The 27,979-nt window shown below is 49.0% G+C and overlaps 1 protein-coding gene across 2 annotated transcripts in view; it reads left to right on the top strand.

The window, feature by feature from the left end:
- FAM168A (family with sequence similarity 168 member A) overlaps positions 1–25,865 on the top strand; it is a 122,295-nt gene extending 96,430 nt beyond the window's left edge. For both annotated transcript variants that reach the window (XM_088535009.1, XM_088535010.1), the window contains 6 exons: positions 14,276–14,356; positions 22,098–22,223; positions 23,583–23,725; positions 25,186–25,360; positions 25,619–25,735; positions 25,818–25,865. In XM_088535009.1, coding sequence (XP_088391135.1) covers positions 14,276–14,356; positions 22,098–22,223; positions 23,583–23,725; positions 25,186–25,360; positions 25,619–25,731 — 638 coding nt within the window. In that variant the 3' untranslated portion in view covers positions 25,732–25,735; positions 25,818–25,865. The remainder of the gene's footprint in view (positions 1–14,275; positions 14,357–22,097; positions 22,224–23,582; positions 23,726–25,185; positions 25,361–25,618; positions 25,736–25,817) is intronic.
- Positions 25,866–27,979: the final 2,114 nt, after the last annotated feature.

Genomic DNA, 27,979 nt, shown 5'->3' with positions numbered 1-27,979 from the left:
AGATAAAGTAGCATTAGGAGCAGTCCCCAGTTTTCTCTTGAAAGTAATTTCTGATTTCCATATTAATCAAAAATAGCTTTACCTCCGCACTGCCCTAATCCTAGTAACAACAAGGAAAGAAGATTACATTCGGTAGATGTCAGAAAAGCAATTAAAATTTGCAGACGAGACTCGAGACGGGGGGAGGACCGTCACCCCTTCACTTTTTGTGAGCCGAATGGGGAAATACCCAGAGCTTGAACTGGTTGTTCCTCGCTCAGCTCCTTTCCTTTGAAAGGGTCTGGTGCAAAAGCCTTGATATTCCAAAATGAAAATGTGGGCGTTTTGGCAGGGCCGGAGGGTTATCTGTGATGAGAAGAGAAATTTGTAAAGAGGACGAGGATCAGCTGTGGGGAAGGCTGTAGTTGTTAAATTGAGAGAAGGAGGGGATGGTGGTGGTTGAGATGTTGGATGAAGTCAACAAGGCAAATCTGGAAGTCTTGGGCAAGTCTTGGGTGCAAAAGAGCTGTCCTAGCTCAGGGGAAGGTCATGGTGATGTCCAGAGTATCAGGCAAAGCAAGAGGTGGCAGGGGCTTTGGTGGAGGCAAGGTGGAGCTACGTCTACCTCCTTGGTAGGATGATCCATCAGGTGGCCAACTCTTTGAGTGTCTACACTCAACTACATGTCAACAGCCCTGAGCTGGAAAGGTAGGTGTGCAATAACCTGCACTGAGATGGTGTTTGCAGTTGCATTTTTAGATGAGGTCAGCCAAGATAAAACCTTAGATGTGGAAGAGAGACCAGAAGCAGTTTGTGGGCACCCCAGAGGAAGCTGTAAACTTGGAAGTAGCAGAGGAGTGAGTACCCATATGGTTATTAAGCTTCTCCATCAACTCAAGGTTCTTCTGGTGGTTTCACACAATGCTTTGAGAATCCTTTCTTGCAGCTTACTCATGAGCCATAAGCAAATGGTAGTATTTTCAGCAAGGAACAACATCTGAATCCTTGTGCCAGCGTGGGCCATGGCCTGGTATCAAGTAAAAGGAGAAACTGGTAAACACAAGAATTGGATCAGTTCTAAGCACTTGCATCTCCACATCCTATATAATCTTATAGCCCTCCATCCAATCTCTTACAGCCTGTGCTGGCATTTTTCTTGCCCTAATCACTCAAAAGGCAATTTATTCTAAAAGAAGAAAACTCTCCTTCCAAGTTGGCCTCGTAATTTAGGTTAATTGGAATAAAAATCATCTTTCCCTTTTGTACAAGATATCCTGTTATAAAGCTTTGCTTCCTCTTTTGACTCATTAAGAGCATCTTTAATTGTGACTGATAGCAAGCAGAGCCCTCTAGAACCTATTTGAGATTGAAACTCTTAAGGTGTTATGCATTAGTTTGTTTTGATGGGAAGAAAATCTCCTGTAGAAAAAGGAATCATGTCTTCGTGCATTTTTTATTACATTTCAGCAGGAGGCTGCCTGGGGGAAAAGTTAAAACTTATTCAACCGGAGACGTGACAGTGATGAACTGGCCTCAGGTCATCTCTTCTCCTTGACATTTGCAATTGAGGGGTTTTAGATGTCTTTACAGAGCAATGCTGCCCTGAACCCGTGTTGCACTGGGACTTTTTGTTTTCCCAGCTATACTGAATCCATTTGGAAGAGACAATTTTCCTCTTTATTTCAGTCTGTGGAAGGAGTGGGGTAATTTGTATCTGAGCACGACATAGAGCAGTTATTTATTTATTACCTTCCCTATTTATTCCTGTTATTTATTACCTTCCGTGTCTCCAACATGCATAGGTCTAAGTGCTGTGAGGGCCCTCTTCAAGCCTAATTTCTGTGAAAGTCAAACAAAAAGGAGGAGCTGAGTGTTCATGTGAGGAACCTGTTATTTGGGGAAATTGTGTTGTGGAAGGGATGGTGGAGCCATGCCAAGGAGCAAGCCTGCTCTGTTTTGCAAAGGGAAGAGGCTGAAGTGCTGGCTAAAATGGGCAAAAAGTTGATCCCTGAGCATCTTTTATGTTGAACAAGGCAACCAGACACACTGTCTTGAGAAGCTTTGGCTTGACTACACCACTGGTAGGTCATGCCTTGCTTCTTTCTTCCATGTTCTTGCCCACATCCACTTTCCAGCTGGTGTGATGGAGCCTGATGATGAGAAGATGAGGCCACTTGAGCTGTTGATGCTGCCCAGCGTGTTGCAAATGGGGATTGGGACAGAAGAGGTGCCAGAGGACAACCATGTGCCATAGCTGGTGGTCACCATGTGGAGCGAAACAACCGTTCTGAAGCCAGAACTGAACTATCCTTTTGTTGGACACCACAGGGCAGAGGAAGATGAGAATACGTGACACAAAACTCATCTTTCATCAAAATGCAAAAAGACATTTCACTATGACTTGTCCCACCCTGTGATTTAGGCATTAGCAATTTACTTGGTCTTTCCTCATAATTTGGCTCTTGCATCTCTCTGAGTGCTGTGAAGGCATCGCTGCTGTTTTCTCCATGAAAAAAAGCTGGATCGTGAATTTCCTAATTTTTGAGTTCATGGGCGGTTGCTTTGAAAACAACGAAGGCGTCTTGAAAACAGCCCAGAGATGAAATTCCGCAAACGCGACACATTCCCTCGAGTGCTTCCCCCGTGCAGGGAAAGGCTGCTGGAGTTCTTCCCGAGCTCTCATGAGCTTGTTCTAGGAGAAAGGAAACTCTGAAGGTGACTATTGCAGTTCTCCATCTCGCTCCCCATTTCTTTGCTATTTGCAAATGAATCATTTCACCTCTGGGTCACGGTACCAGCTCAGTAGTGCCCTCATATAAGTTTGTGTGGGCTTATGGCTGGGTAGAAAGCTGGCTTGTCCATAGCTGTGGTAGGACTCCTCTTAACTTCTGCTGTGTTTCAGATCTCATATCTTCAGATTTCTGTTAAGGCTATATTGATCTCTTGGTATTAATATGTCATTTTATTTTATTTTGGGGGTGAAAGCTTAGGTATGACTCATTATTGGCATGAGGAAGCAGGCGAGGTTACCAGAAAAATGAAGCTTCAGTCACAGTTTTCCCTACCGACTGCTAGACAAAGATATGATAGAAGACCTTGCAAGGTGATGGCTCAGTGCAAATTAATTGTAATGTATTGATTCAGTGCTTGCAAATCTACATAAGTTCATTAGCATTGAGCAGGCTCTGGCTATGGAAGACTCCAAAGGTTATTTTAGCAAAAGGGACTTGCCAAAGGACCTGGTATTGTCACTCGCTAAGGTTTCAAAGAAGGAGCAAAACTCTGGAGCGTGTTCCCTAAGGATGTTTGTTCTCAGTTAGTCTGATAAAATCAGGATATTTAGCTGCTGATGTGGAACTTTATTTGGTGAATAATGTGCATGGAAATGCCTCACCCGGGACCTTCTTTGTGATCATAGGCCCATAGGTGGTGTTCGTTCTCATCGTTCTCTTGATACTGCTAAAATGTGTGGTCATTTGTGATGAACCTAGTGATGTGTCCGTGTGTGTTTTAAGGAGCAAACTCTGTAAATTCAAACTTGTTTTGTTGGCTTTGTTTGGTCACTATGAGGCTGATTTTATTGATGTTCCTCAGAAGAATGCTGATTCAAGGTATCCCTCCTATAGCATTTACCTTAAAAAAAAACTGTTGGAAGCTAGGAGCTAGTTTGTGTAGTTATGGTAAAAACAAACCTTGTTCTAGGAGCATCCTGTATAGAGCACAGATATTCCAGAGATAGCGAGCTTCTCGAGGGAGCTCTGCTTTGGTTTCTCTTGATGTGGAGGACAGGCTAGCTGGATGACCTTGGTCCTCTGTCTTCTTGGCCCCTTTGAATCTCTGCTTCTGGTCTCTTTGAAGATATATCAAGCAAGGAATGGGCTCAAATCAGAGAAAGGTCATCAAGCTGGGTGAACTGGGTCTCCGTGCAATGTCTTAGTCCCTTTGGTTCAGTCTTTCTCTTGAGGACTCTTGGAGTTTTGCCTTTTTTTTCAGTTCTAGTGGATTTTGCAGCACGTGAAGGTAATGATAAGGTAACGTATCCCCTCAGCAACGCAGTGTCACAAAACCTCCCTCACATGCGATGCAGCTCTTTGACCCTCCAAAAATATGGGCTGCAAAGCGCCTTGGCGCCAGGAGCACCAAGGATGCTTCGCTCCAATCCCTTCTCTTTTCCCACGGGAATGAGCTGATCTCTTTTCCCAACGTCCAGCGCTCCCTTTTGCCCTCCTTAGCTGGTGAAATTAGGCTTTATTTTTGCTTGAGCTTTTTTTTTTGAGCTCCTACTGTGGAGTTTTGCCAGTTCAAACCCTGCGTATCCTCAGCATTCCCCGAGCGTGACTGCAAACTAAGCGCCTGGCCTGGCTTCTCCAGAGAGACCCATTAAGCCTTTTAGCACCCAAACCCTGGCTTTGCTCATATTCTGCGTGCGCCCCATCTGCCGCCGTGTTTGTCTAGAGCTAATGCGTTGGAGAGCAATTCGCGGCCTTGGGCTGAGTCCAAAATGTCCCAAATACCATATGGGCGGTTGCAAGTTGATTAGCATCTAAAAATTCAACACCCAAGTTAAGGATGTCGTGAACCCCAAAGCCTCAGCCTTGCTGAATTTAACTCTGGCGTGACTTCTTGCAGCACAAGGTGTTTTTGTCAAGGTAGGATTTTATTTAGGCTAAATCTTATTTATTTGTGTGTTTATTAATTTACTTTTCTTTTTTCTTTCCCCCAACAAGAATCACCATAATGTTTTAATGAGCGCTCAGGCATTGCCTATTGCTCTTGCCCTGAGAGATCTTGCTCAAGAGTAGGAAATGTTTGGTGCAGAAGTGGAAAGTCTTTGGAAACTGGGTGTGAAGAGATGGGGAGGATGATACCGATGTCAAGGGAGAGCATGGTCTGGACACCACAGAGGTAGGAAGCAAGGTGGAACTTGCTTTATAGGAAAAAATCCTGAATTACAGGGTGGGTTTTGTAGCATTAATTCTTGTCTACACACAAGAATTGATGTAGACTTGAGGTAGACCGAGGTTGATCCACAGACACACATCACAGAAGGGTAGAGGTTGGAAGGGACCTCTGGAGATCCTCTAGTCCAACCCCAGATCACCTAGTCCAACTCCGATGGGCTGGGGATGCTTTGGGCTTGGATGTTGGACCTGCCTTTAAAGCAGGTAGTGTAAATTCCAAACTGGCACATTGAATCAAAGCATGCAAAAAGAAGAAAAATGGGAAGTGGTGGTAATCTCCTACTACTGCTTCCCTTCACCATGAGCACCTTGCTGCAGAGTCTGCAAAATCATCACTCGTGTCTACGTGAGACCTCAAATTTTTGATGCCAGTAACTCAACCTTTAGCTCTGGTGGCTCTGATGCATCTGCAGATGCCCTTCCAGCTTTGCTTCACTGTGGAGGCTTCCCCTGCTGCTGAGCAGAGCAGGTTTGACCCCGAGGACATGTAGGATGTGGTGTTTTGGGAGAAAAAAGGCAGCGCGGTCCCTTTGCAAAGCATAACCCTTGTTTCACTTTGTCTCTCCGGGTCTACTCGGAGAAAACCATGCATTGAAATGGATTTTCAAGCCCTAAAAGAGCAACGATGAAGAAGGAAACCAGTAGCCAAGTCTTGGGGTGGTGCGGGTCAAGGCCTCCCAACCCTACGGCCGCTCTCCGAGGATGCCAGCAAGCATGTGGATGCAGGAGGCCACGTCGTCAAGGGTTTTCTGCATAGGAAAAGCGGAGATTTGCTTAAAGAAAGGAAGCAGTTGCAGGATGAGATGGAAGCAACTGGAAGCTTGGGGGTTAGAGCAAGTCACAATGTTTCTTGGTGAAGAAGGTCACGGTGCTCTACAGAGGTTTGGGCTGGGAGCTGCGCTGGTGCGACGGTTTCATAACTGACCTGGAAAAGGGAGCACGGGCTGAGGAGACCACGTTGACTCGTGGTCTTCAATTATTCAGGCCAGTAGAGATGAGGGCCAAATAGGAAGGCTCGTGGTAGGCTCTCAGGAGACAGAGTGAAATGGCCTGATGATGAAATTTAGCGTTGGTGAATGTGAAGCGATGCGTGCGGGAGAGAGCAGACTGCATTTCCCATGGAAAACCGTGCGGTCCGAGCTGGCCTTTCCTGCTCTGGAGCCGGCAGTGCCGTGAAAACCTCCACTCCATGCTCAGCATCTGTGGTGGGAAGGGATTCCGTGGTGGGAATTAATTGGGAGAGGATCTGAAGACCGGAGGAATCACTACAACCTGATGACTTATTCAGCCATACATCTTATGGCCCAGTCCTTGTGGCCCCCACTTCATTTTGCCTGAGCACCAGTTTGTTGGACCGTGTCGTGGTGACTTGGCAGATGGGGACCCGTGGTCCTTATCCAACTTCTGGCATGGACCTTCTGTGCAAGCAACAGCATCATCTCATTGAGCCTTAATGTTCACGTCTAGAAGAAAAAGATGCTGATTGGCCTTTTTTTTTTCAGGTGTGTTATTCCTCCAAGGGAGAATCAGAGGGTTGCGCCTTGGTCTCCTATACATTTTTCAGTCTTCTGCCATCATAAATTATTTTAATCCTTCCAGCCCAGTGTTTCCAAAGTGAACATTATTACGTAGGGTGGAGCCACAGCTCAGTGTTTTAAGGAAAACTTTAATGGCTTCTTTATCCAGGGCTTAGGCTTTCTGCGGAGCTGCAGTGTTATGCCAACATTACTACTCTTCATATCTTGCTTTGGATTAATCAAATCCAGACGAAAGTCAATAATTACAGGGAACATTAATCTTGCATGACTTAAATAGTTTGCAGGAACTTCTTTACCATGGAGACTTGCCTTAACATGGGGAGGGATGTGACACATGTCTCTTGCCCAGACGTTATGTTGATTGACAGCCTGTCAGGTCCTGTTGCTGAGCTTTATTTATAGTCTGTGACTTAAATAATCCAACTATCTTACTAATATTTTCAGACAGTGCCTTCTCATTTTCAAGATGACTTTTGCTTCCTGAAGCCAGATGGCTGCAGTGAGGCCCGCGAGCTTTCTGGGTGTTGCTTTATTTTGTGGATATAGGTAGGAAATAAAAGTGAGATGGAACTAAAATGGGAATGGGAGTTACCTCCTATGGCCTACAGCCTGTAACAATATTGAACTTTATGGAATGGCCTAAAACCAAATTTTCTCCTGAGCAAGAGAGGATGAAGAGTGCACGTGTCCAAGCAGTGCTGTTGCCATTTTCCTGGTATCTTTTTGGTCTTGCAAAGTCCCTTGATTCCTTGGCACGATGAAGCCATGAGCATGAGAGGAGGTTTTCCAGTGATGCTGAAGTCTCACCTGTCCATTAACTTGCTCTTTTGAGCTCAGTGCCACCCTTGCTCTCAGCTTTACTTCTATTTTTACACCCATAAGTGGGTGGCAGAGCTTCATGCCGGGGTGGGAATGAGCGATCAGATGCTGGGAGAAGCACGGGATGATCCATGACAGCGCTCCGATGGGTTGAAAGGTGGTTTTCTACAGAGCCTTGTCCTCCTAGAAGGGACTTTATTATCTGTCATTGTACAAATCTCTGTAATACTGCTGCTGTAGAGAGTGCATCGCTGCTCTGGAGCTGCTAGGAAAAGGGATGAAGGAGAATATTTTTGGCTTGCAAATTAATTTAGGCTGCTTGTAGCAACATAGGCAATAATCAGATAATGGCCAACAGAAATGATCTTTGAAAAATTAAAAGTGGCCCGTTTTGGAAATTGGTGTTTTAAGGAACAATTCATTTAGCCAATTGCCACTGGAAGGCTGAAATAAGGATGCAACCATCTGGTCTCTTTTTAGAAAAGAAAATCCAATTTATTTTAGTTTCCAGGAATTTCAAGAGTACGTAAGTCCCGCAGAGTCTTAGCTCTACAACAACCTCCTTTGAAGAACGACTTTGGAGTGAGATAACCAGAAAGCCTCTGTGAAACATTCACATCACCATATTAGTTCCTTTTTTTTTAAGTAATTCCAAGTGCTTTATCTGCTCCAGTTTTTATTAATTTTGATAGCTGAGCTTGTACCTGCCTTTAGTTGTACTGGTTTAATATTCCTCAGTATTGAGAGTGTTGCTTGATGACCATGAGGCAGCAGTGTGCCCTCGTGGCCAAGAAGGCCAATGGGATCCTGGGGTGCATTAAGAAGAGTGTCTCCAGCAGGTCGAGGGAGGTGATCCTGCCCCTCTACTCAGCCCTAGTGAGGCCACATCTGGAGTATTGTGTCCAGTTCTGGGCTCCACAGGACAAGAGGGACGTGGAGCTGCTGGAGAGAGTCCAGCGCAGGGCCACAAGGATGATCAGGGGCCTGGAACATCTGCCCTATGAGGAGAGGCTGAGGGAGCTGGGCCTGTTCAGCCTGGAGAAGAGAAGGCTGAGAGGGGACCTGAGCAGTGTCTAGAAGTACCTCAAGGGAGGCAGTGAGGAGGATGGTGCTGGCCTCTTTTCACTGGTGGCCACTGACAGAACTAGAGGTAATGGCCACAAACTGAAGCACCAAAAGTTCCACAGGAACTTAAGGAAAAATTTCTTAACAGTGAGGGTACCAGAGCCCTGGAACAGGCTGCCCAGAGAGGTTGTGGAGTCTCCTTCTCTGGAGATCTTCAAACCCGCTTGGACGCAGTCCTGTGCCACATGCTCTAGGTGACCCTGCGTGTGCAGGGGGTTGGACTAGATGACCTCTAGAGGTCCCTTCTGACCTTAAGCATTCTGTGATTCTATGATCTCCTATAACTTTAGCCTCCTCATTGAGGATGGATGAAGCTCCTTTTGAATGACCCCATCCATGTGAGTCTGGAGGGGTTGAATCCTCGTCCATCCTGGGACTCTTGCCATGTTGTGGATCTGCTGGATGAGGTTTTGCACGTGGAGGTGGGATGGACTGAGGAACCCCAGTGGCAATAATGACCGGAGTTGTTCTCTGTGTCATCAGACCTGCAGGATAGAGGTCCCAGGCAGAGCCCCAGGAGAAGGTCACAGTGTCACAGAACGGTTGGGGTTGGCAGGGACCTCTGCAGATCATTTAGATCATCTAGTCCGACCCTAATGCTCAAAGAGGGTCACGTAGAGCATGTTGCGTAGGATCCTGTCCAGACAGTTTTGAAAACTGCCAAGGATGGAGCCTCTACAGCCTCTCTGAAGTCTGCAGTGATCCCTGAACAGCCTGCGCCCTGTCACCTCGTGTGTGTGTGTCTTTTGGGACATTGGCACACGGAAAATAGCCCAAATCCACGAAGAGGAATGCAGGATACTACAAATCCATTATTTTTTGCATTACAGGGAGGTTTGCCGTGTGCCTTTGCAATTCTGGGTTAGAGTGACCAGACCTATTTATCTCTAAACCTCCTCTAGGCAGAAAACAGATCAAATAACTTGGCTTCCTGTTGGCACTCTGCTCCATGAGGGGGCAAATCCAGCCCTGGAGGGGGCTGGCAAGTAGCCAGTGTGTCTCTCAGTCCACACACCGTTGGTTTTCCAGGGTCTGGAAGTTCTCATCAAGCTATAACCTCCGGACACACAGGGCAAGTTGCCAGTTTATCAAGAGGGTTGTTGCTTTGGCATCGTGTGCTGAGGCCTTCCTGGTAGGTGGTGGAAAAATGAGGAGACCTTTGAATTGGGAATTCACCTTGGAAACTTGACCTGAATATCTTCTGCTAATCCAAATAGGCAGGGCCTTAAGGTGGGAAGCAATGCGGTTCATCATGAGCCGATGTTTAGCCAAGGTTCTGGAGGCTTCGTTCATCCCACATCCCAACTGCCTTGGATGTATTTCCGCTCCTGGGTAACCATCCATCTGTGCGTCCACCCAGGGCCATCAGGTCCAGCTGTGGATCTCCCAGGTCATCGTTGCCTTTGCTGCATCCGACCGTGTTACGGCAGCGCTGTTGGAGCCGGTGCTTGAGGACGGCTCAGGAACCTCCCCTGCTGTTTTGCTGCAGGCCAGGACCATCTGCAATGAGGGCTTTGGTGGCCCTCAGTCCCTCGTGCCTGGTGTTCCTCATCCTGGGAGCATCCCTACGCAGGACATTGCAAGGCTTTTCCCAGCAGCTCGAGGGAAGGGGGAACAGGAGCCTCTCTGCTGTCAGGTTCAGGGCTGGGGATGAGTGAACTGAATTTCAGACCTCGGGGCAAATGAAAGGCAACAGCCAACCTAATCCCCAGATGACCCCAAATAAGCCCTTCCCCTCTATTGCTGCCTATTCAACTCTTTAATCCTTCCCACCCCGCGAGCTGCCGCACGGTCCAGCCTTTCCGTGCTGACACATCCATTCCTTTTTTCCGATGTTCCTCCGCTTCCTCCGTGTGGCTTTGCCAGCATACGGATGCATCCAGCAGCGTCCACGGCCCGTTGGGACCTGCTGCCAGCTGGGAGCATGGTTGGAGTTGAGGAATGGAAGCGAATTATCCTCAAAGGTGGGAAAAGGTGTCTTAAACGCAGCCTCCAAGCCCTCCTGCACAGCCGTGTGCTTATAGATACAGCCTCAAGCACAACTGTTTGCCTACAGGCAACACATATAGCTGGATATAGGAGCTACCTGTTTGGTTATGAGTGTGCAGAGTATCACTGGGATGCAGATGGGGCTAATCAAAGCGCTTACTTAAAAGCATCCAAATCCAGTCTCTATAATTTGCCTCCCAGGCTCTTTCCCGGTGCGACTCCTTGAGCTGTGCGTGTCCCGGAGGGAGAGCGGAGTTGGGATGTGCTTGGTTTTGTGCAGCTGGTCATTGCACCTTAATTTTGGAGCTAGTTTAGTTGGTGTCTCAGGTCCCCAGTATTTTCCTTGGGGAGTGTATGAAGTGAGCATCGGGTTTTCCACTTCTATTGATTGCAGCGAGGATATTGGATTAAAATCAACCCAGAAAGCAACTTTTGATTTCTTCTTGGTGGCATATAATAGATCTTGCTCAGTGTATTTTCATTTAATTTTCTGAGCTCCTGCATCATTACTGTAGCAAGGCCCCGAGCCCCAGCAGAGATGGAGTCATTTTATGCATCGAGACAAGCACAGAGTAAAGGACATTTTCTATCCCTAAGATTTGCTTATCTCAGTCTCCAGCAGGGAGTCCATGAAGATCATTAGAGCTCAGCAAGGACCAAGTGGTTGCCCTGCTTGATGTGTGCTGCAAGGTAAAGAGACCAGGCAGAGGTGGTAGGAAGGGAGCAGAGTCACAGGGAGGGACAGGGACTTACACAAGGTCTTGTAGGACATCAATGGGAGAAGCCAAAGCAGGACCCAGGCTGCTTTGGCACTTTTTCTTACCCCCGTAGGGCTGCCGTGGTGGGAACGGTGGCTTTGATGTTCTCAAGGAGGTCAGTTCACAATCATTTTGGTGGTGGTGAAGAGCCAGCAAACACAAATCATAATGTTTGACAACAAGGAAGCAAATAAAGTGTAGAAATCGCTCTTATATTTTTAAACCTAGCGACTTCTGAATGCGGAGGATTTGCAAACACCTTCCCCCTGGTCCAAATTGCCAGCGCTTTGGATACCTTCTTATCTTTTGGTGTGTTCAGAAAGGAACAAATCAACATCGATTCCCGTGTACCTTCTCCATCCCCATTTCCCCTTCAACTAGAGAGGACAGTTTTTCTTGCTGGAGATCAGGACTTATCAAGGTTGATGTGATCAAGGTGGGAGGAAGAGTGGGCCTGACTGCATCTTTTCACATCCAATGCTATTAAAGCTTTTTTGATAGGAAAAGGTGGTTATTTGAAGCAGAAGTGTTCTGCAAATGCCCATAACTTCCTTTCAAAACAGCAAAAGCCATCACAAAAAGCAAGAGCCAGCCCTGCTGAGCAGAAGCTACATCCCAAAAAGAGAAAGCGGACGTGCAAAGTACAGGCTTGTCTCTATCTGCTTGAAATAGTCTCTGAATGTGCGAAAAACATTACTGAAAGCCACATTTGCCTGGTCAGACCCCCAAAGTAGAATGGCCTGATTATTTCAGGCTTGTTTTCTCCCTTGCAGATCTAACATTGGAAATTTTGGTCTGAGTAGAAAGAGGTTTCTTTGCTGAATTTGATAGGTGGTGAATGCTGGTGATGGGCACAATGAAACCTTGGCAGTTTGGTACCCCATGGGACCACACATGTAATGATTGTCCTTGATTTGAGGATTATTAGGTGTATTGCACTGGTATTCAGGGATTCAGGACCTATTTTTGTGGAGTGACTTGCCACAAAGATGCAAAATACCTGATGCTCCAAGGAGGCTCTTGTCCAGGTAGTGCCCATCATCAATGAGCACCTGATGTCCCAGCAGCCTTGACCTGCGAAGGGGATGCCCAGCAGCTGGTGAGGATGGGGATGGGAGGGTTTTGGCCAGGCTGTGCTCCCCAGCTGGACACAACCCTGGGCAACGTTCTATGGTTGACCCTGCTTGAGCAGGGAGTTGGACTAGATGATCTCCAGGGTTCCTTCCAACCTCAACCCTTCTGTGATTCTCCAAAACGTGGGCATCAGGGCTGATATTTCAATGCCTTTCATGGACCAGAGGTCGCAGGAGAGTGGGAATCTGAGGGACACTGGAGCACTAATGTGCTGGGAAGGGAAATGGTCATCTCACCAGCCCGTGACTTGGCATTTTGCGTTGAGATCTTCAGTGTTAACATCCCGCCTGCAATCACGGAGTCTCCAAATATCTTTCCGAGGAGCTTCTTGATTGCTGCAGCGCTGTGTATTCCTACATGCAGTGACAGCCTGGTTTTATGTACAGCCTAAAATAAAAAGCTGCCAAACCGCTGCTTCTCCAGCAGTGACTGCAGCAATTTTTAATTAACCTGATTTAGACGCCAAATATATCACTGATGAAAATGAGAGGGTAGAACATACAGCCATTTATTCCAGTACAGTGGTCGTGAGTGTTGAATTAGATGTATTCAAATTAACTTTGAAATCTTTTCCTGCAGTCGTAGGTTGTGTGGTGGGTGCCAGGTCTTAGAGTAGAGTCAATTAATGGACGTGGGATGGAGGGATCATAATGTGCTCGTCTTCCCGGGACGGGGAGCAGAGCCCCACGCTTGCTTGTATTTAATAAAGCACCGAAGCAGGGGTGGGAATCTGTTGGCTAATTGCCTTTTCCCAATCTTTGCTGGCAAGCAGGAGACGGTGTCGGTGGAGCTTGGCGTGGAGACACTGGGGAGGATGCCCATTGCAGGCCACCAAACTGGATCAGCCTCCGGGCCGGAGGCCAGGGAGATACATGGATAAACATGGGAAATGGCCGTGAGGTTTCCAAGCCGAGCAAAGCCAAATGCCGGCAGCAGGAAGCCAAGATGAATGTGGCCCATTTGGTTTAAAAGGGATTTATGTAGGAAGCAAGTAAGGAGGAAGGGAGTTATTTGAGTGTTACCATATGCAGTCTTTAAAAGCCTCAGAAAAAATGAAAGGAGTGTGAAGAAAAGCAACAGCAGGCAGAGTGAGGTGCAGAGATTGTCCTCTGTGGTCTTCACAGGAGATGAGGACCTCCAAGGAAGTTAGAGCCTGATGCAAGAGGCCTGTGTGGTGTATGGATGTCCATCATGACCCTCAGGTCCTCTGTAGATGCTGTTGAGGTTGCTTGGATGCCAGCTGACCCAGCCACTCTGTAGCTGCCTGCTTAGATGATTTCCCCTGAAGTCCTCTGGTAGACATGAATGAAGATGATGGAAACCAAAGACCCTCTATAACCTTTCTCGAAACATCCATTAAAACCTCTCATGGTGTCTTCAGGCGGTACGAGGTACCCGGCATGCTCCTCTCTGGCAGTTTGGCAGGAAAATGGATCTCTCTTCAGACCTGCAGTTGGGCAGGAATGAGTGAGCACGGGGGTTGACCTGTTTTCATGCAATGTCTTCATCTACCCTTTAGCAAGAAGCTTGAGTAGAGTAGAGTAGAGTAGAGTAGAGTAGAGTAGAGTAGAGTAGAGGTGCCGAGGACCAAGGCCCTGGGCAAGGTGCTGAACTCCCCCATTGGGATTGGAAGTCCTTGCTGCTCCCGGAGGAGGAGAGGGGGCTCAGCACTTCATGGCTGTGGTTTTTCATCACCAAATTGTGCATTCGGTGTGTGTTTTCTGGGTCCTTTTCTCCCGCGTACCTTCAACCCACTGGTGTTCTCGCTTTCCAGGGGAATAAGACTTAAATACTGAGTGGGTCAAGGGAAATCCTGTGGAACGCAGTCGTAGGCCTTGTGCCCTGGTTGTTGGAGAAGACACTTGGGCTCTACATCTTGGCTATGCCCATGGGCTTTTTGCTGGCAGTTGATTGCTTTCAGGGATCTCATCTTCTTGCTTGCTGCATAACGTCTCTCCTTTTCTCCTTGCAGGTTATCCAACGGGATACCCGACAGCTGCCCCAGCCTACAACCCAAACATGTATCCGACCAGCAGCCCCGGCTATGCCCCAGGTAAAGCCAACGTTGCGTGCGGAGATAACGTGATTGAAGGGTGCAGGAGAATTTACCTCTGCTACTTGGGGTAGCAAACACTGCCATCTCTGCGTGTTATTTGGCAAATATTTTGCTGTGTTAAGTGCTCCCTGTGCCAACTCTTGCAGGAATTTCACAGCATTCATTGGGAAAGTCTCTCCAGGTCATGAAGGACTTTTGAGCCATTAATTATATCTTAAAACTCACCTCGGGAATTTTTACAGTCTTCCTCACTATGATATCTGCACGTTGACAGTTTTTAGTGTTTTCTGAATATCGCATGTTCGCCTTCCCCTTCACTATCCTGAAATGGCTCTTCCAGGGAGCAGCAATCTCTTCCCAGATGGACACAGGAATTGCTCCCTCTTAGCCTTGATGTTGTCTGTGATAGCATCAGCCACAATTTTCTCCTTAAAGTCTTGTGTCCTCTGGGCTTTCCCAAGCTACCTTTAATTCAGCTGCATTTCCTGCTCTGCTGCAGCGTGTCCATCACAACATATCCTTCATCTCCCACTTCCAGCTTTCCGTGCAGGCTGGACAGGCAACAGGGTGTTCATCACCCATAGCTCAGACCCCTCTCTGGAGCCTTCTTCTCCGTCACTGTGCCTCATTTGGGCAAATTCTCTTGCTTCCTTCCAGAATTTTAGTATAAAAATGCCTTTTCCAGCCCTCTGCTTTAACCATGTCATGTCCCTCTTGCATGGTAGCAAGTGGAGGCCACTTGTCTTTGCTTGCAGAGCCTCCTCCTGTGCTGTCTGTCATCTCCTGTGTGGTACCAGGAGCCACATCCGCTTGGTCCTTCACAATGTACCTTTCTGAGCAAGTGTCCCTGCTGCTGTCCCTTGTCCCTGCTGCTCCTCTTGCTGGGCAAGAGCCTCCTGTAGTTGCCTACAAAGTCATTCTTCATTTGACTGCTTCCGTTAGCCACGTTTTATTACAAAAGTCCATCCCGGGAGCCTTCTTCACCTTCTCCAAGAACATTTCTTTAAGACAAGGAAGGGAACAACACTGTCAGAAGGGGACCAAAGACTCAGAGTAGCAGCTTGATCTTCCTGTCCCATGTATTTGCTAACTGGTAAGATCCAGCATCCACAAAGAGTTTTCTTCAGCACAGGATGAACTAATGAGGCTCTGCATTTAATCAGGAATATTTGAGCTCCTCTGCTAGGTGGATCACTTGGTCTTTATTCATTTGAGCCCAAAGCTAGACATTTTTAGAGGGGTTTTTTTTTGGCGTAGAAAATGGCCCTTAGGCCTTTTGCTCTGGATAGAATTTAGCTAAAGTTAAACATCCATTGAAGTGTTTCACCCAAACCAACCCTTTTGAAGGACCAGGCAACACTTCCCACTGCTGGTGGGTTCTTAAGCACGGTTAAGGCCTCCACTTGCAGAAGATGAGCAGTGGGTGGGAGCCTCTTTCCATGATAACAGATGATGGAAAATCAAGAGCCGAGGGGCAGTTTCCAAACATTGCTCTGCCCTATGGCCAAAGGATGTTTTAGGTGGAATGTGTTATGAGAAGAGGAAAGAGCCTTTCCAACAGCAACCCTGAGATCAGAATCCTATTTATTAGCTGCAGTAGTGGCTTATCAGGGAGGTGTCTCCAAAGGAGGTGATCGCATAGGTCAAATCCAAGAATTCGCAAGGCCTGGACTGTGACTGGAAAAGCACTTTCAAAATCAGGACAGTGCCCTTTTTTTTTCCTGTTTTTGACCATTTTTGCTTGAAAAAAATCTTGCACCCACTTCTGAGACAAAAAACAAAGTCAATGTTTGGACTCAGTTGCTTTTTTGCGGGGGGTTGTCTGGGCTGTTTATTCTGAACGCTTTTGCCTCCAAAAACACAAGCCGAGGGATTTCCAAACTTGGGAATAAAGGCGCCTTTTCAGCACCGTAGGTGCTGGGGCCGGAGCACAAAGCGGGGCTTTGTGGCCGTCCTGCTCCTCGGAGCGCCGCGTTCCCGCTCCCTCGGCTGCCGGAGCCGGGCGCTCGCTGCCAAAACCCCATCCCATCTTCTGCACATTGCCGAAGGTCTGTTATTTTGCAAAGTTGTTAAATAAATAAAGCACTGTGGGTGCCTCTCCAGGAGATCTGTTTTATTTTTTTCCGTGTTTTCCTGTGCTACTGGAGTGCTCTTTCGGCACGCTTCCACATGCCGATAACCTGGGAAAGGGCTTTGCCCTGCTGCATGCGTGCTGGCCACCCTCAGATCCCCCCAGAATATTGAAAGAAAGCCTTGAAAACAGTCCCATCCTGTAAAAAAAATAAGTTTATTAGCGGTCTCTGTGCTCCAATGGGGAAGGAGACACGGCGGGACTTCTTCACGTCAGCCTGGGCATGATGAAAATGCAAAAATACGGGTGAGCAGCTGGGAGTTCAAAGTGAGCAGGCTAAAACTAGCATGTTTGCCTTTCCAAGCAAGTCTTGACAAGTAAAAGTCAGCCCTACTGGACAGTCTTACTCTGTGTTTGCACCCTGGCATGGTGCTACGGAGCTGGGACATGAGCTCAGACACATGGGGACGCAAGAGATGGTGGAGAAGACCTAGCACCTCTGAAGAGCATCAGAAGGAGGCACCTCTTGCCTGATGTCTCCAGGAGCCAAGGCTGGAGAGTGAATCAAGCTCTAACATGTAGGATGGGAGCCACCAAGGTGGAGATGGAGGAAGGCCGACTCCAAGGAAAGTTAATGCCTCCGAAGTGCCTCCAAGTAGCATGGAGATGTTTCTGTCTTGGGCCCTGCCACGCCGTGTCCATCCTACAGGCATCAGCTTGGCCTCTGGATGGGGAGACAGTCAAGGGGACACCCATGGGAGAAGCAGCATCTGCTCCCTTCAGGGAGAGGAGGTTTTCTGGGGTCCTTCGTGCTTCTTGTCCATCACAGACCCCATGATCTACCAACTGGCATTTGTATTAGAAAAGAAACTGAAATAAACCTCAGAAATGCTGTGCTTTTACCCAGATGAAATACTTTTCTTTGGAAAATCTTGTCAAAATTCACACATTCCCTTGGAAAGTTTTTGTTTCAGCTCAGTTGGATTTTCTGAATAAAAAGCATGTGGCTAGGAAATGTGCAGCTATTTTAAACAGCTGTAGTAATTGCCACATTGCGGGGGGATTTAACTACTTTTAGCTGTGTAAATGTTAGGTGTCCATCCTAGCCAGGAGTCAGGAGAGGAATGTGAGAGTCTTTCAATGGAAAGACTTTCCCTAGGGAGTCCTTCAGCCCATTCTGTCCATCCTGCAGAGAAAGGGTTGACAAATCCTACTTGGGATGTCCTACACGCTCGTGAGAAATGGGAATCTGCTCATAGTAGCTCCCCCAAGTAGTCTGGATAGAGTGAAGATGCTCTCAGAGAAGGTGATGTCCAGGACGATGGTTTATGGGATTGCTTTCTTGGCATAGGTAGCTGGAATAAGTTAAGACTCACTAAGAGTGTAGAAGCAAAGGTGGCATAGAATGGCTTTTAGGCTGATCCTCTTGAGCAAAGATATTGCTCGCACCCACCAAGAAAGGCAATAAAAATATGCAAGTTTTTTTAAAAAAGGGATAACCCAAGCCAGCCTGAGAAGAAACAGTCAAGAAGACCAAGAGAGAACAAGGAAACCACCAGCCCAGGGATAGCCCTAGCCCCTAGGGCTGCACGGAGGGGTGTTGTGCATGTCTGGACACCTCGGTGGCAGCCTCTGTGCATCACCAGTCATGCAAAGGCATCTACAACCTGAGAAGGACCCTGTCACCCATCAGGAGAATGAGTAACGCTAGCGGCAGAGCCTAAGGGTGGCCAAGTGTGACAATTCTTCTGGTGGGATGCCCTGTGGGAGAGGGACGTGCATGATGCCAAGGCTGGTGCTTCCTGCACTCTTGGTTATGCCCAGTGAGAGTTGGGCTTCTTGTTGAAAAAGGCACTTGATGTCTTCCAATCCCCTCTGCTTCCTACGTGCTGTGGACCCTGTGGAAATGAGTGTGGATTTCCTGGCCTGGCTTTGCCAGGTTGGCTTCCAGGGAAGAAAGGACATCTGAAGAGCATGCGGAAGAAGCTGCTTCAGCCAAGGAAAGGTTCTCCAAGGAGAAGATAGGGATAATCAGGAAAGAAATTCCAGCAATAACCACCAGGGACCAGCTTCCCGCTTTGCCGGTTGGGGCAAAACCCATCTGCGTTGGTCCCATAGGAACATCCCTGCAGGGACTCCAGATGCTCCAAGACTTGGCAGCATTACAGCTAATTTATAATTCCCCAGCGGGGATGCCAGGTTGTCACCAGTCTCAGGTGGCATTTTCTCTTTCCTCATTGCTGCATGCAACAAAAAAAGCCCCAAAATTGCGTTTCGAAGACGACGCGTTGGGCTCAAATACGGAGACTTTGATTTTTTTCCTACTTTTGTCCTGGCAGCTGTAACTGTGGGTGTTCTCTCTTTCATTAAACAAACTTAACCTTCGCCTGCCTTTGATTCGTGCTGTATTTTTATCGCTACAATACTTTGCAGCAGGCCGTTCTGCGGATTAATTAAGGCTCGAGTTACTGATTTTCTTTTTTTTTTTTTCTTTTTGAGCAATGCAAATAATTGAGTGTTGCTTTAGATTTGCATTATGTGAAAGGGGAAATGAAAGCCCTGGTCAGTCTTCTTTGTGCCACTCTCCCTTTTGTTCCCTTCCCAGACTCTCCCTTCTGAAGCGCTGTCCTAATCTTTCCAGACTTTCTTGCTATATACACATATACATATATAAAATCCTCTGATCATTTTTGTCACCCCTCGCCAGCTCTTTTTTTGTCGCCCGGCTTAATGCACAATCAGGAGAACATTCACAGCTGTCTTGACATTTACATTTCTTTTTTAATTATTTTTCTGTTTATGCTTTATTCATAATACTTTTAATAATTCCTGTATTGTAAAACGGGAAGGTGGAAAGGCCAGCAAGCTGACAGATCGTTTTCCATTGAGAACAAAAAATTATCCTGGGACATGATAATGTGGTGGCATAACATGCTTAAGTGTTAAACCGTTGAGGAAAGGGCAACATTAAAAAACACTATTTCTAACTCTTTGGTGGACAAATGTCCCTCCTGCCCATGAAGGGTCATGCGGGATTTGAAATCGATACCTTTTGGTATCATGGTAGGGTTTTTTTGGCTGCGTTTTGAGACATGCCATGGTCCAGAGTCCTCAGCTTGCTCCTGGGTGGAGTCCTTGGGGCAGAGCCAAGGCTCTGGAGGCAGCCTCGACTCTGACCTCCCTCCATCTGAGAGGCTTTTCGCCATTCCTTGCATCTCCCCACCCGTTTTTATTGAATTATATTTTTACGAATCTGATTCTGCCCTGGGCAAAACGGTTCCTGAAGCCCCTCCTGGGCTCAGGCGCTCCAGATCTCTCAGTGTTGCACCCTTTGGCGGCAGCCCCTTCTCTACAAGAAAATAGACTTGAAAGAGAAAAATCAAGATGTTTTTTTCGAGAGACAACGGATGCAAAACAAGCTGGATAAAACATCCCATCGGCGTTTGCTTAGATGGACGCGGCTGCTCTCAGATAGCAGGCTGCAAACAGCCTGGTTGCAGCCCAGGACGTGCTGTTGAGGTGCCCCATCATAGAGGGCATCTCCAGAGCTTCTGCTCCCCAGTCCAGGCCATAGACAAGGGGTCTATATTTAGAGGCCTCCTGGGACAAGGTCCCAGCAGCAATCCTTAGGGATCATTGAAAAAGCCATCAGCAAAATGGTTTTCTTGGCCAAGGTTCCTCTGGTGCATTTAGGGACTGGACACCTGACTTTCCTCGTCTAGAAGAAACTCATGAACGTGCTCCTTAAAGCTGCTTGCAGGGGAGGGTGGAAAGGGAAGGGCATCTTTGGCTCGTGACTTGTTGATTTGCTGGACTATAGCCTGAATATATCGGAAAAGAAAAGATTTAGTGCTGCAGACTTTTGATTTCCTTGCTTAGAAAAGCATAATGAGATATGAGGAGGCCTTTGGAGAGACCCAGGGTCCTCCTGGTCCCTCCAGCTCCAGCCACATGGGGAAAGAAAATCCGTAGCCAGAATGGGCCTGGATTTCTTCCTCACTTTGTCCAGTATTTCCTGAAGAGTCGCTGACATTTGTGCGAAGCAGATTTATACCCCAAAGCCTGTTAAACTCCCCACCAGCTCATTTTAAAGCAGCCCTCCCAAGTGCTGCAAGCTCCGATGCCCACCTGAAGCCTGGCCGGTTACGACCATTTTGCTGCAAAAATCTCCCTTTCAAGTCTATAAAAAGCAGCACCTAAAATCACTCTGCTGCAGAGGCACAAGGCATGCCAATAATTTTTCTTAAAAATACTGTATTTCTTCATTAATGCAAGGCCATGCCCCTCCGAGGCGTTCTGCTGCCCTGCGATGGCTGCTTTGTTTTAACACCCATCGTTAAGACTGGATTTTTAGTTTCTGGAAAGTAGGACACCCTCTTTGTGCACCGGCTTGTGCTTCAGCCGCCGCTATCAATAATGCAGCAGAGAGGAGAGCTCTGGATCCTTCCGTGCCTGGATTGAGCCAGCGAGCGATTTCCTCAGCCTCGGGAATGGTGGAGGACCTGCTGGGGTGCAGGATGGGGGCTCTGAGTGCTCCCCATCCCTGTTTCTGGCTCCTCCCTGGAGAAATTTTCCATCTGCGACACAAAATATCGGTCTCCTCTCTCTCCTGAGGTGCTCTGAATCATGACCCATAGACTCCTCGATGACTCTTTAGATTTCCCAGGAATCCAACTGTTTTTCCTTGACCAGCCTAGGGAAAAAGCTAAACCCAATCCAGGAGATTGCAGCAGGAGATAGAACTTAAATGATATTAAATAATCATGGCTGGATTGTCACCTGTGTGAGCTGTAGCTTTTGCAAAGGTCTGGGAGAGCCTACCCATTCCTAGCTGTCTTGGAGGACATGCAAGGGGGTCTCATTGGATGCTCCCTGAGCCATCAGCTTTGAGAAAGGGCCACCTCCAAGACAAGGTCTCCACTGGCCACCTGCCATCCCCACTCCGTGTGCTCCAGGACAGCCATCCTTCTTCCATACGCGTTGAGAACGCGGTCAGTTATGGGGTAAAGGACCCAAATGCAGAGCTGGTTCTGGTTCATCACATAGAGATGCGCTGGGACAGTTAAGTCAAAGTTTTCCTCTTTTGGAAAACTAAAGATGAGCAGAGTAAGTGGGTACTTCTCAAACCCCACAAGAGCTGGTTCTTGGGGTTCTTCTGGCTTGTCTCATTCGGCTTTGTAACCACTCTCCCACAAGCCAGGATTACAGGGCATCTGTCCAAAGCCCCTGCTCCTGCTGCGTGTTTCTCCAACATTTCCTATGGCTATGCATTGGGGTGGGATGGGATGGTCATGGCTACCAAGGACGAACATCTGCAGCACCCACCAGGAGCTCATCTCCAAGCATTAGACTCTTCAGGACTGTCCCCAAAGCCATCCCAGCTGGCCATGTCCCTAAATGGAGATGCCTGTACAGGTTGCTTGGATCAGAAAAGTGGTCGTTTGGGGATAGGTAACTTCATGGTGTCCGAACATTGGTCCTCCTTGAGGAACAGGCAACAGGAGAGAAAGCTCAGCATGAAGTTCCCCTATGGGCTCCTCCTTTAAAGGAGGAGTTAAGGCAGAGGGTGGTTAAAACGTGACACGAAGGTGGGATGGGGTGGCTTGGTTGCAACATTGGCACGTGGTACTGGCAGGGTGTAACACCTCCTTTCTGTCTCCACTCAAGCTACACTTCTGATGAAGCAGGCCTGGCCACAGACGTCCTCCTCCTGTGCCACCGAGGGCACCTTCCACCTCCCCGTGGACACTGGGACTGAGAACAGAACCTATCAAGCTTCTTCTGCAGCATTCAGTAAAGAAACCTTTGCTTCTGGGGTTCTACCTGGTTATTTTTGTTCCCATTTCGCTCTGCTCACTTTCCAGGAGCTTGGACGCGGGGGTTATTTGGGATGGATTGGGTCCTTGGGGTGCTCCAGCACCCACCTTCCACAGCAGGAGCTTCCCAGCAGGCTCTACAACAGAACCAAGACTGGGATGTCCTCCCTAGAGGCTTATTCCTCGCAGGAGAAGACAGGGAAAGAGGAGGTTGACGTGCCCTTGGGTAGCTGCACGACACTCCAGATTATCGGCTTACTTGGAATTTCAAAGGGGACTGTATGGAAAAAACAGACGTCTTTCAGATCGGGCGCCCCAAATTTAGTCTTTAAAATCCCAGTCTAATCCTAGTCTTTAAAATCACTGCTGAAATGCAGCACCTGACCCTGGGGAACTTGCTGATCCCGAGAGGCCTTGGGTGGTTGCAATTAGGCTCTCAATCACCTGCCAGGCACGTGTTTCCAGGAGCTGCAGATCTCATCTGGGGTCATTAAAACTTGATTGCAAGTCATTTTTAGCCACCAACCGGTGCAAACTCCTCTATTTTTTTTTTAATTCTCATTTACAAACATGGAAGGTGACATCTGCTGAGTACTTCTGTAGTCGAGCTGCTAAATTCTCCGTGATTTGGCAGTCAGGGAGCTCCACAGGGAGATCTTTGCATCCACATTCGAAGCAGTTGAACCCTGTGATGTTCAGCCCAGCAGTGTCTCCTGATGGGTCATCTGAAACGAAGGTTGACACCAAGAGGTGGCACTTCCCAAACCCTCCATGTTCTGCAAAAAAGGAGTTGAAAGCAGAAAAAGACACCGGAACAGCAAAAACATTAGGAAGGTGGTCTGTCCAATCACCCGGTGGCCTCAGAAGAGGCTTTAAAAGGGGGTTTAAGCTGTTTCTTAAATAACCTTTGCCATGTTCGAGCCTTCAGGAAAGCTCATCTCTTCCTGGCCTTCCTCACAAGTCCATCAGTAGAAAGATCCCTTTGAAAGACACCAAAGGGAAGTGGAGATGCTTAGGGGATCTCCTGCCTCTAGGAAGGGCACATTGAAATAAAACCAACAAATCTGGGGGGTTTTGCCAGAAAATCTTCTGAGCCAGTGGCATCAGGTCTTGCAGGAAGAGCAGTGTGACCTTGTGCAGCCCACGCAGCCCTGAAATGCAAAGAGGAGCCCAACACTGAGCAAGACCCATGGCCAACGGGTGAAGCTGAACGGCTCCTGCTGTCACTTTTTGCGAAGCCATAGGGCAGTTGAGGGGATTTTGGTGTCACTGGTGACTTAGGCACCTGTGTGCTCGTGCCCGTCACCTCCAACGCTTGCTGCTCTTGTCTTGCCAGGGTACACCGCGGGGACTCCCTACAAGGTCCCGCCGACCCAGAGCAACAACGCGCCTCCGCCCTACTCTCCGTCTCCGAATCCGTACCAAACGGCCATGTACCCCATCAGAAGTGCCTACCCCCAGCAGAATCTGTACACCCAGGTAGGTGTCCTGTGCTCACCCCGGCCACCTGACGAGGCTGGGTGAGACCCGGCAGCTGGTGGCATCTCGCTAGCTTTGCCCTGTGGTTGATCCCGATGACGATGTGCCCATGTCATGGTGCTCTGCAGGGGCTGGGGGATTCAACATAGGGCTGGTGTCCTCCAGAAATCCTTCTGTGGGTCACAAGCTGCTCAGAGAGGCAGTTTCCCCATCCCAGATGTCCCTGTCACCCTGTTGTTCGGTGGCCCAGGGACTTGGCCACTCAAGCTGCCATCTAATGTGAGAACTCAGCGAGTGCAGAAGACGCTAGGGAGGGTTGGCCAAGCTCCTGGACCCCGAACCACAGTCCGAGGGCCACCAGACACCTACCCACATGCTGATTCCCACTGATGTCACCTGGTGCTCAGTGTGGGACATGCTGGTGAAGCAGGTGGGCACGAGCCTCTCTTCTTCCAGCCCCAGCTGAGGGTTCAGATGGGCTGATAGCCTCATACCATCCCAACCCACTGCAGGCAGAAGGGGCACCACACCTGGAGGTAACCATGGGCTCCTCCATGGTTGGAGGAGCAAAGAGAGGTTTTATAGCATAAGAAAACCTGCAAGGGAGCACCTGGGAGAAGGACCTATGGGTAATGTTCTGCTCACCTGCACTTGCAACCTTCCCCACCTGGGATTTTGCCTGGTGGCAGCTGGGGTGGGCTAAGAAGGCATCCAGTGACCCAGATGTGGTCACCGTGGCTCAGCCCTTCGTATTTCCCAAAAGAAAGTGGTAATTTATAGCAGAGCTGCAACCCCTTCTCTCAAGCCCTACCTTTGGGGGTCTTCTAAAGGCTTCTGTGAGCACATGATGAAATCTTACCTCTTTGTCTGAAACCTTTAAACTTTCCCACCCATCTCGTCCCTCTTGGCAAGCGAGCAGCCGAAAGTTTTGGGACATGGGCCCCGTTTCACCCCCAGGCAGTGGGATTTGTCCCCGAAGCTTTGGTTCACCCGTGCGGGATGTGGATCTGCTTCCAGCTCCCGTTGCCCTCATCCTTCCCATGGTTCAGGGGTCTTTTGTGTCAGTGTTTTTGGTGGGATCTACCCAGATCTCTCTGCTCCGCGTCTTTGGACACTGGGAGAACCAGGAGCAAAGAGCTAGCTCCTTTTTGCAGAACTCCATTGGTTTCCCACCCTCAACGGTTCAAACCAGCAGTTGGTGTAAAACCTGCTGGTCTGGAGGAGGGCTGGAGACCTCCAAGGCTTGAAGGTGTCTCCATGAGTGCTTGCCACCCATGGGGCACTCCCGGAGCCCTCTCTTCTGGGGATGCTCCAAACCTGCTTGGATGCCACCCGGTGCCCCATGCTCCAGGTGTCCCTGCTTGAGCAGGGCGTTGGACTAGGTGATCTCCAGAGGTCCCTTCCCACCCCAACCCTTCCGTGGTTGATTCTGTGGGCTGTCTTGTCCCCTTCTCCAACAGGGCGCTTACTACACCCAGCCCGTGTACGCGGCACAGCCCCACGTCATCCATCACACCACCGTGGTGCAGCCCAACAGCATCCCCTCGGCCATCTACCCGGCGCCCGTGGCCGCGCCGCGGACCAACGGCGTGGCCATGGGCATGGTGGCCGGCACCACCATGGCCATGTCGGCAGGTAAGACGCCTCGCGCTTCTCCCACCGCTCTTCCAGGAGGAGCAGAACAAGCTGCTCCTTGGGGGTTCCCACCCTCTGAGCTCCTCCTGGAAGAATCTTCATGTCCATCCACCCACGTTTGGTGACGCCGGACAAAAACACCAACCTTGGCTTAGCCAAAACCCCCTCAATTTTGCGGGTTTGGCTTGCAAAATCCCGGTTGAAGCTGGCAGGGGGGTCAACAATGTTCTTGCCCAACATCTGAGGTGGCTTTTGCAGGCACGCTACTGACCACGCCGCAGCACACCGCGCTGGGCGCCCACCCCGTGTCCGTGCCCACGTACCGTGCCCAGGGCACCCCCGCCTACAGCTACGTGCCGCCGCACTGGTGAAGCCGTAAGTGTCCCCCGCGCGTCCCCGCGGCCGCCGCCGGCCTCGTCCCCGCCGCGGGGCTCCAGCCGCCTTCGCTCTCTTGCAGATGCGGCCCCGGACGCGCCGACGGGGACGAGCGACGCAGCACCCGCCACCCTCCCCACACACACACACACGCACGCACGGAGTGCAAGGGTCACTTTATTGCATTCTCTAGTGGTTTTTGTAAAAGCTGCTTTTTCTAATCTCCCGCCTCCCTCCCTCCCTTCTCCCGGGCTCCTGCCGTTTGCCGCCCCGTGCCACCCGTCCCCACACCGAGCAATAGTGAAAAGGTCCCGCTCGCCGGCCCCGTCGCTCCGCAGCTCCAGCACGGCCAAGTGGCCCCTTTGTCTTCTCGGCATTCCCTTTTTTTCCCTTTTTTTTCCCCCCCCTTTTTTTTTTTGGCCCGGGTTTAACAAAGCCCAAGCAGCCGGGGGGAAAAAAAAAAAAAAGCGCAGCCCGTTCCCGACCTCGGCTCGGTTTTAATTGCACCGGAGGGAAATGATTTCATCTTCCGTATCTTCTTATTTTGGGGGGGAATCAATAAAAATTGGTGTCTTCCAGCGAGCCGGCGGGAAGCGCGTGGCCCAGCCCTCCTTCCCAGCCAGTTTTCCCAGCAGCTCCAGAGGGAAAAGTGCCTGGAGAAGCAGGGGGAAGCGATAGCAATAAATAGCGGTGCCCTAAAGGTGGGAGCGGGGAGGAATAAAACATGGGGAGGGGGTTGTTTTTTATTTTATGTTTTTGGCCCCAAATGGTGGCTCTCGGGGTGCCGGCGCGCAGGGCTGAGCCGGGCATTCGCCTTCCTTTGGAGGGAAGGGGAAAAAGGGAGAGAAAAGGGAAGGTGAAAACAAGCCACCCCCAAATCCCCGGGGTTTTGGCTTCTTTTTCACCGGGGGGGGGGAAATGAAACATTTAATTCGGGGAGGGGAAAAATGTTGCTGGGACATGTGCTGTAAGGGTGAGCAAACGGCCCGGCCCTGGGCTGCGTTAGCACCTGCCCCTAACGCAAGGCTGGAGCGGGGGAAAAGAAGAAATTAAAATATGTCTTATAGGGCGGAAGCAAAAGCTTTTATTTTACTTTATTTTATTTTATTTTATTTTATTTTATTTTATTTTATTTTATTTTATTTTATTATTTTAACCTTTTTTGGCAAAAATATTTAGAACTTGCCAAATTCCGCTGTGCCCGCGTGGGCTCTGTGTTGCCCCCTCCACTTTTCCTGGCTCCTCCCGCTGGGATGCAGCCGATTAAACCCCCCCCTCCAATCCTGGGAGCTTTCCTGGCCCCCGCTGGCTTTGGTTTTCCCTTGGGAAAAAAAAAATAGGAGGAGAAACCAGGATGGCCAGGGAAGAGCTTGGAAAGATGCTTTATTTTTATTTATTTTATGTTTTACTGCTTGCTTGCATTTCCCCGGGAAAGTGGGAATATCGGGAGCAGGGGGGTGCGTGGGCAGGATGTGGCTGCGGCGCTTCTCAAAAGCTGCCAATTCCCATTTTTTTTTTAATCCGGGCCCGCTGACGGCTCCGCTTTTTTTTTTTTTTTTTAATCCAATCCCATGGGAACTCCGCAGCCCAAAAAAAAATCTAAAAAAGGAAAAAAAAAATTAAAAAGACGACACAAAAAGCCAATGTCTTCCACAGTTCAGCCTCCGAGGGGCGCAGAGGGCCCTGCTGCCAGCGACCGTGGAGCCTCCGGACGGGGTTGCTTTAGGTTGTTTTATTTTATTTTATTTTATTTTATTTTATTTTATTTTATTTTATTTGGGGGGGAGGGGAGTCGTTTTATGGATTTTTTTCCCCCGTTCCCCGTGCCGGTCGGAAGAGCGGGTCGTGCTTGAGCTCCTCGACGGGTTCCCGCCGCGAGTTTGTAACCGTACGATATTTACTGTAAGATGTAGAACATTCGATAACTATTAAAATGTTTCCAAAAAAATATATTAATTATGCAGTAACTGCACCCCCACCTGCACCCACAGCCTTCATGATGCTTCACCTCGAGCCGCTGTGGCAGGCGTTTAAGACCAGTTGGATGCCCTCATTAGGCTTCAGAGTTAACACCCCCAGTCCCGTGGGCTCGGTAGCAGCTTTGCGGTGTCCCCTTTTTCCCCGACGTGTTCAGGAACGAACCCCGGGGCGTGCGGGGACCGCAAAGGACAGAAGGGCCTTGGGCTCCCGTGTCCCGCGCCGCCTCCCGGGCAAGCAGCGAAGACTCCGCTCCCCAGGGGCATC

Source organism: Tinamus guttatus, unplaced genomic scaffold, assembly GCF_059628265.1.
Source record: "Tinamus guttatus ecotype Peru unplaced genomic scaffold, ASM5962826v1 Tinamus_guttatus_pri_ptg000602l, whole genome shotgun sequence".
Classification (NCBI taxonomy): domain Eukaryota; kingdom Metazoa; phylum Chordata; class Aves; order Tinamiformes; family Tinamidae; genus Tinamus; species Tinamus guttatus.
The sequence above is the reverse complement of the archived record's forward strand: the minus strand, read 5'-3'. Positions and strand labels throughout refer to the sequence as shown.